Source organism: Pteropus alecto, unplaced genomic scaffold (genome assembly GCF_000325575.1).
Source record: "Pteropus alecto unplaced genomic scaffold, ASM32557v1 scaffold20, whole genome shotgun sequence".
NCBI classification, from domain to species: Eukaryota; Metazoa; Chordata; class Mammalia; order Chiroptera; family Pteropodidae; genus Pteropus; species Pteropus alecto.
In genome coordinates, this window is record NW_006436298.1 from 42,135,208 (window position 1) to 42,148,770 (window position 13,563).

The 13,563-nt window shown below is 33.3% G+C and overlaps 1 protein-coding gene across 1 annotated transcript in view; it reads left to right on the forward strand.

Moving 5' to 3' along the window:
* HSD17B4 (hydroxysteroid 17-beta dehydrogenase 4) overlaps window positions 1–13,563 on the forward strand; it is a 79,954-nt gene that overhangs the window by 7,622 nt on the left and 58,769 nt on the right. The window contains 4 exon segments of the mRNA XM_006913306.3: window positions 4,323–4,430; window positions 6,381–6,440; window positions 12,292–12,313; window positions 12,419–12,465. Coding sequence (XP_006913368.1) covers window positions 4,323–4,430; window positions 6,381–6,440; window positions 12,292–12,313; window positions 12,419–12,465 — 237 coding nt within the window.

Consider the following 13,563-nt stretch of genomic DNA (forward strand, 5'->3'; position numbering starts at 1 on the left):
CCTGGGAGATATGTCACCCAGCAGAGAAGTGATGCTGAGTTGAGACAGTTTGAGGAAGATGATGATCAGGTTCATTTGCATTTTTTCTTCTGTTTAGCAGCCCTGATATCTGGAGACTCAAAGCATGTTTCTTGCTGTAGTCTTTGGAGCCAGTAAGAGAAAGCTGGGATGAAGGACAGAGAGAAAACAAGAAAACCAGCTCTGAGAGCAATGAATGATGTACAGCAAATAAGATTACTAAAGACAAAACCAGATATCTCAATCTGATTTATATAACAAAACACTGCAAAATAATGTATGTAATACTCATTAAGTAATATTAATGCCCAGATATTACCTCTATGTCTCAACATTTCCATAAAGGAATTTATGATTTGCAACAGATATGACAAATTAAAATCTTTAATAAAGACAAATACCTCAAATAAAATGTGATTTAAACAGGCAAAACAATAAAAAATATAAATGGAGGATTTACAAATATATCACATTTTGAGAGATATTGATGGTTTCAGCCAAAAAGACTCAGTCCTTAACTGTCATCATCTTAACCATTTTTACTACCTATTTTATAGCTATTTGTTTGGGGTGGCTGATTTATCATTTCCTTTACCCCCCTCCCCCTAAACAAATGCGATTTCCTTGTTATTATTTAGTGGGAATAATTTTTTTTTTTTTTAAGGATAAAAGGAGCTTGTTTTTAGCATTAGAGAAGCAGCGTGGCATTGTAGTAGATCGAGATTCTAGTCTGGATTTTGCCATTTCACACAGCCTTGGAGCCTAGGGCGGGCAAGTTACCTAACCTTTCCCCAACTGTTACCTCATCCCTGAAAGTAGGAACAACTGTTTGTGGCAAGCTCCTTAAAAGCTTTATGGAGATCAAAATCAACAGGTGTACATAATGGTCCTTTGAAAATGCAAAGTAGACACATACCAGTATAAGGTGGTGATGGTATTAAAAAATTTATTATTATTATTATTATTATTATTATTTTAACCATACATTTAAGTGGTAACAGTGTCACATAATATTGATACATTCCTCTTTATATAAAATTGCTGAAAATCTTTTAACATTGTTGATATCCAATAACCAGTGCTTTTCTAGTTAAGGTTGTAATCCCTATAATTTAGCTCTGGTGATAGTGAGATGACTGAATGGAGTCAGTATTAATTTAATGCTCATTAATGTAGAGAGACGTGTTTTGAATACATCTATTCTGATACTGTTTCACTGCACGTTACTGATCTCAATAAGTTATCCAGGTGTTAATGCTTACTTGTTTGGTTGTACTTTGAACAATTTCCACTTGGGGGTGGTGTTTCATTGCGCAGTCGAACAATAGTTAAATATCAGATTTGCCAATTTGCTTTTGAATTTTCTCTTGTTTAGTTAAAAGTGGTCTTAAAAGACTATTAGCTACATGTCTTAGAATCTTGATATTTTCTACTGGTTGGTTGTTGTCAGTTGAATAATTGCGTGGAATTAAACAGCTAACAGGAATTTAGTCTTGGGTCTTACCACTTTTTTCATCTCTTGAGGGATAATGTAAGCCTCTTTCCATAATTTTGTGTTTGGAGCATTTTTTACTTGCAGTAAGACTTGTAAGACTATATTGTTAGAAAAATTATATCCCAGTCCATGTTTAGAAAACCTTATTTCCTTAAAAAAAAAAAAAAGGTAAGTAAAAACATATTGACTTAGCTAATTTTAAGTATGGCTACACATTGCTTTTTCTCTGTATCACCCTTTATCTCCTTTTTCTCCCAGCCCCACTTGCAAACCTCATCCCAATCCAGCAAAAAGAGAGTCATTCTTCAGAAGAAAAAAAAAATATTTATATAGTTTTTTGGGTGTGGTAATCATCAACTTGGTAATGTTAAAAGACTTTAAATTTTATATATGCCACCATACTATTTGTTTTTTAGTATTTTTTGTCATATTTCTAAAAATTATGCAATAAATTATGCAATGCAAATTAATTTTTTGTTCCAAGTATTTTTCTTAAATTCTGTTTTTTCAAGTTATTTGGCCTTGATCTATATATCTTTTCACTAGTTTTTGCATGTTATTTTATCAATTTTACCTTAAATTATTGTGTGAATTAACTTTATTATTTGTCCCTATTATTTAGTTATGGTGACTTTTATATACTTTATACTAAAATTTACTGTGCATTTCTGTATTCCTCACATACTTAACTTTCAGTAGATTATCAGCTCTTTAAGATGCACCATTCCTGTCCATCCGTGTGTTTCTCTGTAGATTTCCTTACAAATAGTAAATGCTCAATTAGTGTTTGTGTCTATATAATTAGACATAGAGAGATCTTATATGGTACATGTGGTCAGTTGTTAAATATATAAAAACAGTCATGGTATAAATTAGCGACTGAACAAATTAGTTCTATATGTAATATTTGGCCTCTTTTAATAGTTTTTTATTTCATTGTAAGCCATGACATAGTGTTTTGTGAAAATTTACAAATGTTTTTCTGTGTAATAGTTTAATATTATACTTATTTTTTATCACTATGCTTGTAAACACAGGCTTTCTCGACATGGTGAAAATATTTCACATTGTGTGTTTAATTTATTTTTGTTGTTTAATTGCAGTGAGAACACAATATGAGATCTACCCTCTTAACAAATGTTTAAGTGTACAGTAGTCCCCCCTCATCCATGGTTTTACTTTCTATGGTTTCAGTTACATGTGATCAACCACAGTCTGAAAATATTAAGTGGAAAATTTTAAAAATAAACAATGCATGATGAAATCTTGCACTGTCCTGCTTAGTCCCTCTCTGAATGTGAGTCATCCCTTTGTCCAGCATATCCACACTGTGTACACTACCTACCCTTTAGTGATGTATTAGCCCTCTAGGTTATCAGATCAACTGTTGGGGTATCACAGTGTTTGTGTTCAAGTAACCCTTATTTTACTTAACAAAGGCCCCGAAGCAGAAGAATAGAAACACTGGCAATTTGAATATGCCAAATCGAAGCCATAAATTACTTCCTTTAAGTGAAAAGGTATGTACATATAGGAAAAAATATAGGTATCTATGTACAGTTGACCTTTGAACAGTGTGGGGGTTAGGGCACAAACCCTCTGTAAAGTTGAAAATCCACATATAACTTTTGACTCAAAAACTTAAATAATAAAGCCTGCTACTAACTAGAAGCCTTACCGATAACATAAACAGTTGATTAACACATATTTTGTATATGTATATATACATTCTTACAATAAAGTAAGATAGAGGGCAAATGTTATTAAGAAACGTGAGGAAGAGAAAATACATTTAACAGTACTAACTGAAAAAAGTCAATGTATAAGTGGAACTGCATAGTTCATACTCCTGTTGTTCCAGGGGTCAACTATATACAGGGTTCTGTGATATCTGTGTTTTTCAGGCATCCACTGGGGGTCTTGGAGAGTATTCTTCACAGATAAGGGAGGACTAATGTACAATGCAGAATTATTAACTACAGGCACTTTGTTGTACACAGACCTGTAGAACTTGTTCATCTTGCATTGTTGACACTTTGCCCATATATTAGCGACTCCCGGTTTCCTCCTCTCTGAGTCTCTGGCAACCACCATTCTACTCCCTCATTCTGTGAGTTTGGCTCTTTTAGACACTTTCATGTAAATGGAATCATGCAGTATTTGGCCTTCTGTGACTGAGTTATTTCACTTATCATAATGTCTTCCAGATTTACCCATGTTGTTGCATATTGCAGGATTTCCTTTTTAAGGCTGAATAATATTTCATTGTATAGATGTACTGCATTTTCTTTATATAGTCATCTGTCAATGTATATCTAGGTTGTTTTACATCTTGCCTGTTGTGAATATGCTTCAGTGAACATTGATTGGGGTGCTGCTATTTCTTTGAGATCCTGATTTCTATTTTTCTGAATAAATACTCAGAGGTGGGATTGCTGAATAATATGGCAATTCTATTTTTAATTTTTTGAGACACTTCCATACTGTTTTTTTAATGTTTAATCTTAAGAATAATCTTCAGATTTTTTCTTCCTTTTTTGCCCAAAATCGGTTGAATCATGGTTTTTTTTTCTTTTCAAAAAAGGAAACACATTGCAAAGTTAAAAATTTTATGACAAACCTATGTTTAAATATTTTGTTGTTCATATCTATAGTTAAAAACAGAGGCATATCTCATGGTATGTTTAATAAGATGGGAATAGGGTAAGAGGGAATCGGGCATATGACTAAAGAAATATACTAATCTATTTCATTTAAACTCATACGTTGAAGGTCTAGAAATTAATTCACGTTTGTTTTTGCATTGCAGTGAATGATTTAGGAGGGGACTACAGAGGAGTTGGTAAATGCTCCTTAGCTGCTGATAAGGTTGTTGAAGAAATAACAAACAAAGGTGGAAAAGCAGTGGCCAACTATGGTATGATATTTGAGAGAACTATACTATTTTTTAAATTTTCCTTCAACTAATGCTGTTGTTTACATTAATAATCATGGAGCAAGTATCTCAGCATTCCAGTGTAATTATGAAATTAGATTTTATTTAAGTCAGCCAAAGCTGTTTGGCTACATATTTTATAGGAGAATTTTTAAACTTTTGATGTTGATTATTTCATGAGTCTAACTTTTATCCTAATGTTTATTTAATATTTATATTAATGAGCACATGGTATGATCAGTAAATTATTGTAGATGTGTATATGAATATGTTCTTGTTCTTAAAAGACCTTTTTTTAGCTAAAAGGTCTTAAGTATTTCTACAGAATAACATTAAATTATTTTTAAAATTGTTTCAAAAAATTTAAGTAATATTGTATAAAAAGTGAAAAACCCCTTTCTATATTCAACCTCTATATTCCATTCTGCACAAGTAATAATTGCTATATGTAACTTTCTTATCTTTATAAAAAGAGTCAAAGTTAGGCATTAAAGTGAAGCCACAAGAAAAACAGCAATTACAACAACCTTTACATTTGATGTATTGATTCTAATAGTATTTGTAAGGAACCTTCTTGAATAGATTTATTTTAGAAAACTAGTGTATTAGATTGTTTTTGTGGGCCATAATGACTTACCAATGACTTCATTTTGAAATTTTAGAGAAAAGGAAATAGGATATAATTTGTTTTGAGTATTGTAGGGAATAATGAGACAAGACATTTTAGTATCTTCTTTCCACACTGAGGATCTAGAAAAAAATGTTTTCAGCTTTTAATTTTTAATTTTTGAGTTTTAAAAACCTATTTTATAAAATTACAAAAAATTTAGACTCTCCACCCCATCCTGTTTTGATATGCAACCTGTATCAATCAGAATTTAGTCAGGGAAACAGAAGCCTCTCCAGGTTTTCCAAGTGTGAAGGATTTTAATACAGAGAATTAGAGGCTTTGCATAACCATTGGAAAGGCTGGGTAAGTGCATGTCAGGGAAGTTTTCAGTGACCATCTCAGTCTGCAGCAGGTGGTTCTCAAGAAGTCACCTAGATGTGCGGCCAGGCTTAGTTTTCTCATAAGATTGCCTGCAGATGCAGGCCTCTACTTTTTCATGCTTTAGGTGATTGCTTCTTTTTGGCATATCTACCTCAGGATTATATGAGTCCTAGGGAAGGGACTATGTTTCCTGGCTCCTCTCTTGTGCTTGCAGAGAATATAGAAAGAGGCAGTGATGATGTTGACTTGACAGCTGACCATTTGACACATAACTCTGCGAATATGAGCCCTTCCCCTGGGCCTATTAGCAGAAAATAATAAAGCCATGCTATTTTGTTCAGCTTTACTTTTTGTAGTTAGTATTTTAAAAACGCTAGGTTTATTTTCCTTGTGTAGTTATATAGCATTGAACATGCTTTTTCAAATTAAACATGTACGTCCTTCTTTCCCTCCCAAATTCTGATTTCCATCCTTAAGGAGAAGTACCTGCATGATTATTTAAAATGAAATATATATTAAATAAGATTAAATATTCAGTTTGTCATACTAGCCACATTTCAAGAACTTAATAGTCACGTGTGTTTAGTGGCTACAGTATTAGTGCAGAAATAGGAAATTTCCATCTTCATAAAACGTGATATTGGACAGTGCTACATTTTAGATCGTATTTGCCCAATGTTTCTTATTTACCCCATTTCCTTCCACCTCCTTCCACCTCCTTGCTTCTGTAAGTTAAGGAATTATCTTAGGTGCTAAATTTCTTTTGTAACATTAGATCATCTATATTTTGCTTTGTTATGTGCCTGCAGCACAAATGTATTTTTCTTGGAAATGAGTTCTGTTGAGTGAATAGTATCTATTATGTGCTTTGATCCACATAATTTAGAAATCATTTGTGAGAGGTATTACTGAAGTTTTGTACTAATTTCCCTTTCCCTCAGATTCAGTGGAAGAAGGAGAGAAGATTGTGAAGACTGCCCTGGATGCTTTTGGAAGAATAGGTGATGTTTCTTTGCATTTATGATTCTAATAGAGCAGCTACTACCTTCCTAATAAAATACTTTTGATTTTACTTTTGTTTATTAAAACTCCCTCTTTCTTGATAATCAAGTTTTTAGATTTGTTTTCCAAATTGATTACTACCTTATTCCACAAAGGGCTTGAGTTAACAATTTTTATTTATATATGTGTTGTTTGTTTTACATTTTTTTGCACTTTAAGAGCTCTTAAAAAACTTGTAAGCATCCTCTAAGTTCTCTTTTTATAATAATTATACCCCAAATATGTTTATAAAATAAAAAATTAATATTTTGGCATTAGAGGACCCAGTGGAATCTTAGGTAATTAAAATGATTTGGATTAAAATAATTTAATATATTGCAAATTAATTAAGATGAATTATGTACAGTTGACCCTTGAACAATGAGGAGGTTTGAGTTACCGAACCCCTGCACAGTTGAAAATCCATGTGTAACTTTTGACTCCCCCAAAACTTAACTGCTAATAGCTCACCATTGACCAGAAGCCTTCCTGAAAACATATGGTCGTTTAACACATATTTTGTGTGTTATATGTATTATATACTGTATTTTTATAATAAAGCTAGAGAAGAGCAAATATTATTAAACTCAGGGAGAGGGAATACATTTACAGTACTGTATTATATTTATTGATATTGTAAGTTTGTGTAATTGGTTTATAAGATGAATTGTTTGTCAGTACCTACTTCAGTATTGTCTTATATGATACAAAACTTTAAATGTTATATGTATTTTGAACTCTAGACATCAAAAATGAAAAGATAATGTGAAAAAGAAATTCATATTTACATGTGTAACAATTCATGCTTTGATAATGAAGAAGTAGCAATATTGTTTTATGGTAGCCTAGTGTAATCGATATGACTACTTCATGGTAGCCTAGCCTATACACTAATGAGTGGTTATAAAATTTTTTGGCATTCAGCATTAGTGTCATATTCATAATACAGTATTGGAAATGTTACATTAAAAAAAAAAACCCTTACCTGTGGTGATTGGTGGATATGTAATTTCTCTAATTATAGGAGAGAGGCATACTGTATGGTAATGTAATTCTTTGAAAACAAAGTAATGAAACAGTAAGAAAACTAACATTATTAATTTTATGTTAAATATCAGTCACCTTATGCCTGTGTAAGGATAGGTTATTTACTTCTGTACAAGTGTTGTTGCACAGTGTTCTACATGGTGAATACTTAGGTGATGATGATGACACAAATGTCTCATACAGTTTTTGCCATACAGTTATTTTCACACGAAGACACTCACATACACAGCAGATAAATTTATTAACTATGGCATTGATAATTATTTGCTATTCATTAAGTAGTTCATCACAGAAGTCTCCATCCTCATCTTCATGTTGAGTAGGCTGAGGAGTAGGAGGAAGAAGAGGGGTTGGTCTTGCTGTCTTGGGTGGCTGAGGCGGAAGAGGTGGAAGGAGGGGCAGGAGAGTTCAGTGTAACTTTGTGGAAATACATCATCATTTCTGTTTGACCTTTTTGCATTTTCATTTCTCTAAAAATGTTTCTATACGGTACCATCCTTCCACCGTTTGCCTTAGTTTCAGTGCCCGTATCATTGAAATGTCTATGTCATAAAAGAAGTCAAAAGCAGTCTTGAATAATTCGAATCTTTCTGCCAGATTGTCTAATGTCGGTTTGTTTTCTGGCACTACTTCTTCTACATCTTCTTCCTCATTGTCAGGCACTAGTTCCAGGAGACACTCCTATCCATGAAGTCGTCTTTTGTTAATTCCTCTGGTGTGGTATCTATTAGCTCTTGAATTTTTCCAAGAGCCATATCTTGAAACGCTTTTCCCCACACCTTTTTTGGCATATTTACAGTCTCTTTCATGATTTCCTTGATTGGCTCTGTTGTAAATCCTGTGAAGTCATGCACGACATCTGAATACAGCTTTCTCCAGCAGGGATATATTGTTTTGGGCTTGATGGCTTTAATAGCCTTTTCTGTAACAACAGTGACGTCTTCAATTGAGTAATCCTTCCAGACTTTCATGATTTCTGTCAGGGTTTTCTTCCATAGTGTTGACAATCTTCTCCATAGAGTACTGTGTGTAGTGAGCCTTATACATTAAGACTGAATTAAAAACATCTTTTGGCAGCCTTCCGAGTTGAACTCATGGGATTCTGGGTGGTCAGGGGCATAGTCTAATATCCAAAGAACTTTAAAAGGCAGTTCCTTACTGGCACAGTCAGTACCTTCTAACTTCAGAGACAAAAGAGTTGATGAAACCAATCCAGAAAAAGGGTTCCCACTGTCCACACCTTGTACCAAAAGACTGCCAGCTGGTGTGTATTTTTTCCCTTTAAGGTTTGAGAGTTAGTGCCGCGTCCTCTTTCTACCCTACTGCGTGACAAGGTCCGGAGATGGGGACAGAGGCTTCAAGGAATGCATCGTCAAGAACGAGGACGTGGCATGTGTTTAGGGATAATTGGTTTCTTAGAAATGATCCTATTAATAGGGGGAATTTGGGTAGCACAAATTCTAGTAAGTGTAAACGCTATACAAATGGATTTCCTCAAAATTGGCTCTGAGGAAAACATAGTAAATTCCCTGCGTATGGAATCAGCTCTGGTCACCCTGACGTGTCCAGAATGCGTAAACCCTTTATTTGAACAATTATTAAGGGAAATTCCTTTTGACGTGCCTCTTAAAGATATTATGAATAAATTATAACAAGCTGAATTACTAGAACCAGTTTATACTCCTGTTCCCATGCAGTTAGTAGAAAAATTAGTAAAGGATAAGAAATTTACTCATAAGCCTGTGCCTACTATAGAAGGGCCTCCTTTTGTGGCTTAGTGGATAAATAGAAAACTCTGGTATCCACCTAGTGGGGCTAATAGTATGAAAAGATTACCTGATCTTCCTTTGCCTTATACAGAAGCTTATAATAAAGATAGTATACATGTAGTGAATAAAGATAGAATTCATGTGCCTTATAGTAGTTTAAGTTTCATAGAAAGGCTGGCTAGGTCAGGATCTCCTTGGTGCTTAAAAACAAAGGAACAGAAACTTAGCTTATGAAAGCAGCTTTGTAAAACTGATTTTTATAAATATTTTCCTCATTACTGCACCAAGGAAACTTTTGAACAGCTATGAGAAAGGTTCAGCTTGAACTTTAGATATAGCATAAATCAAATAGCATTTAAAAGATTTCTTCAGGCAGAAAGAAGAACAATGTCTGCCCACAAGCCAATGCTTGCTGTTATGAATACATCTATCTATCACCTTTACTTAAATCAAACTGTATCTTACGTAATAGATATAAGAATTAAAGTTTAGATTGTTCCATCAGGTAGTTCTGTTCTAATGATTGAGAGAAAAATGTACTAGTTAATCATGAATATTAATAATAATATACTCTATAAGATTTTTTCTGCTTCGCCTAACCACAGAAATTTAACTCCCTGCTACCTTAACAACAAAGTATAATCAAATGCCAAAATAAAAAGTATAAAAGTTGTACTCAAATCACAATAAAACGGAACAGTGTCACACCGCCTCTGAGCTGTGTAGTCGACTGTCTCCCGCGCCGACGCCTTGCCCACCTTCGGGGCCCCCTGGATCCTGTCTCGGCTGGACCGCGGCAAGTTAGCTTTATAGGTAAGAGCAGGCCTGATCAAAAAACCCCAACTGCATACGCATAGTGGAGTTAGCTTATTTCTTCCTGCTTTGAACTCTGGTGCTAATTTTTCTTCCTTACTAATAGAGTCTTTTGTGGCTCCGCCAGAATAGGACACTTCTATTTGTATTAAAAACCTATTTGTATTAAAAACCTGTTCAGGCAGATAGCCTTTCTCCTGCATAATTTTCTTAATGGTGTCTGGGAACTCATCTGCTGCTCCATGTTTTCCTGTTATTTTGACATTTTTTTAAAGCCAGACCTCTTTCTAAAATTATCAGATCATCTTTTGCTGACATGAAATTCTTCAGCTTCAGATCTTTCATCTTCCTTTTGTTTTAATTTGTCATATAATGACTTTGCTTTTTCTTGGATCATGTTAGAGTCTATAGCCATGTCTTTTTTTTTTTTTTAACAGCAATTCTGCACTCACATAAAAGCTGCATTTTCAAAATGAGATAAAAAGGTTGTTTTGCAAAAAGTGCCAAGTTTATGTGCCTGCTGGCTTAGCTGCAATGACGGCTTCACAGATTTCTTTTTTTTTTTTTTTTCCCAGTGGTCCTTACACTGGATTCATTTATCTTGGAATGTAGGCAACTGTAGTTGGCAGCCCTTAATCTATGATGCTTATCAAACATTTCAACTTTTTCTTATGTCATGACTTTTCTCTGCTGCTTGGGAGCATTTCCAACATCACTAGTAGCTCTCCGGATGGGTCCCATGGTGTTATTCAGGTTTACTGTGTTGCACTAAAAAAATGAAAAATATGAGAGAACCGTGAGAGATCACTTTTTACTGCCATACACAATTTACTGGAGAGAGGAACGTCTCATACGGAGCAATTAGCAAGCATCACATGATATTGTAAGCGGATACTTGTAATACTTGAGCTCACGCAGTAGCAACAGGAAGTGGCTGCGAAATTATTATAGTAGTACAGTATATAGTATAGTTAATTTTATGCAGTTATGATTTAATACTGCATCTTTATGTTTGTTTACATTTCTCTCAACTAAATGGTGCCACATATGGTCTATATTTGTGTGTATAACTTGATAAATTTTAACTGTTTGGTAATTTATATTTTATGGTAATAAATGATAAAATAGACAATTATCTGCATATATTTTATGCATTCTTGACATAGCTAACTTTTTCTTAAATTTTTCAATGTTTCTAGGGTATATGGTATGTGAGTTTTTTTCACAGTGTTGCACATTTCCAAAAAATGTTCCAACATTTTTATTGGAAAAAATAAAACTGTAAGTGGACTTGTGCAGTTCAAACCTGTGTTGTTAAAGAGTCAACTGTATAATAAAAATCTTCATTTTTAAGAAGAGTTTCAATATACTGTTTAGTCCATTCTTCTCTGGATAAGGTTTCTGGTTTAGTCCCACACATTTTTATTAAAAGGTTGTTGAATTCTAGTGAGAAACATTATTCCAGATATTCCCAATATATTTATAATCTGAAAAACATTAATTTTGTAATTTAAATGTGCTTCCCCCCCTTTTTTTTTGTCTAGCACATTTATTTTTCTAGTTATGTTTGGTTGAGCTCTTTAGAGACATTTTTGCTCATTTTCTGACAGAGGTCTAGGGAGCACAAAGGTGTGAAATAATAGGGTGAAAATAGCTACAAGGTGGTGGTTGAACCTTAGAAATTATTTTTTTTCTTTTCTTAGTGAGAATACAATTCTGTGTTAAGATAGGATATCAGTTTTTAACGCTAATGGTTTCCTTTCTGGGCTTTTGACTTTGGCAAAAACAGATTTAAGTTTTTAACTTTCTGAGTGAATTTTGAGGTTAAATGAGGAATGGCTGTGGTTACCACTGAATCCTAAGAACCTAAGAATTATGCAAAAGCTAATTCTATAAAAAAGTTGCTAGAATTTCAGCAAAAGATAGAAGTGAAAAATCATAGATATGTAAGTTTAAGAGTAGAGCACTGATATGATGTGATTGATACTCGCTGTGGTTTTGTGAATCAGATCTTTTTTTTTTTTGCTATAGGTATAAAATTTTGTTCTGATAACACTCTTTAACAATTATATGTATACTTTCCCATGGGAAAAAAAATTTTCGAAAGAAATATGAGTTGTAAGCAAATGCAAATTAATATGCTTGCTTTCATATTTGTGACTTGGGTCTTTTTATATTGTAGATGTTGTGGTCAACAATGCCGGGTGAGTATTTCTGTTTTTATTTTTAGTGAAGTAATGTGCGTTCAAAGTTTTTTTTTTTTTTTAAGTGTATACTCCCTCTTTAACTGATAAAATATCAATTTTTAGAATTCTGAGGGATCGTTCCTTTGGTAGAATAAGTGATGAAGACTGGGGTAAGTTGTTTTTAATATATATCTCTGTTGGACATACCTATCCATTTAGCTTTTTAATATTTGATAAATTTATACATTTAAGAAGAAACTTGATTTTATCTACTTTTTCTTCTGCTAAGTGATAAATAAGCTTTATAACTGAAAATGGTGAACAGTTGGTTATAGCCTATTTTTTTTAACATTTGATAAATTTAAAAAAATTTAAATCAGTTGGCAGAAGTTATTCAAAAGAATTTCAGGACTTTCAATTTGTTTCTCCCTTTTTTTTGCCTTGAGAGATTGTCAGCATTTTCTAGCATTATTAACTCTTTCTAACAGCCTTTAGCATACTTATCTGGCTATGTGAGACTTATTTCAAGAGCAAGAGCAGAATATGGAAAGGAGCCAGGGGCACTAAAAATGATGGAGATCTTAGCACTGTGTAGGAAAAACCTTCTAACAAGTAGGAAAATTTTCCATTAGTGCCGTTTTGGAAAGTTTGAGTTTAGATAATGAACAAATAACAGTTATGAATTTTTTTTTTTTCCTGTTTGCTTTCCTTTGCCCTTACTTCATTGGCCATCAGAACTAAAACAATGGTGGCTGAGACAATGGCAAGCATGATAACTAAGGTGAATTATATCATTGTTTATAGAGTGTGCTTCTAGGAGATATTGCCAGAAGTTCTTTTGGAAGAAGCAAAATATCTTTGTGCCTTGAGTTAATCAGGAAAGGCTTTTAGTTACCTCTTTTTTTTATAACAACTGGGGTGAAAAAGAAGCTGAGAAAGATAAGATTTGTTGGCAAAGGGCTTATGTTGCCCCTTTCTTTTGAACTCTGGTGGGGCTGGGGTATTTACTCCTCTGGTTTCATCCTAAGCTTTTGACTCCTAACTACTCTTTCTTTTTTCTTTTTTTCACTCTTTTAATATATACAAGAGCAAATGTTTTCATTTATTGAGGCCCCAGATTAATAATAAATAAGTAAAAGTGGTTAAAAATTTGATAATTAAAAAATAAAATTAAATAAATTGAATTAAAAAATTAAATCTCAAAGTTTTTATCTATCTGAATTATTCCTCAAATTGTCTATTCATTAGATTGACATCTCTAAAACAGA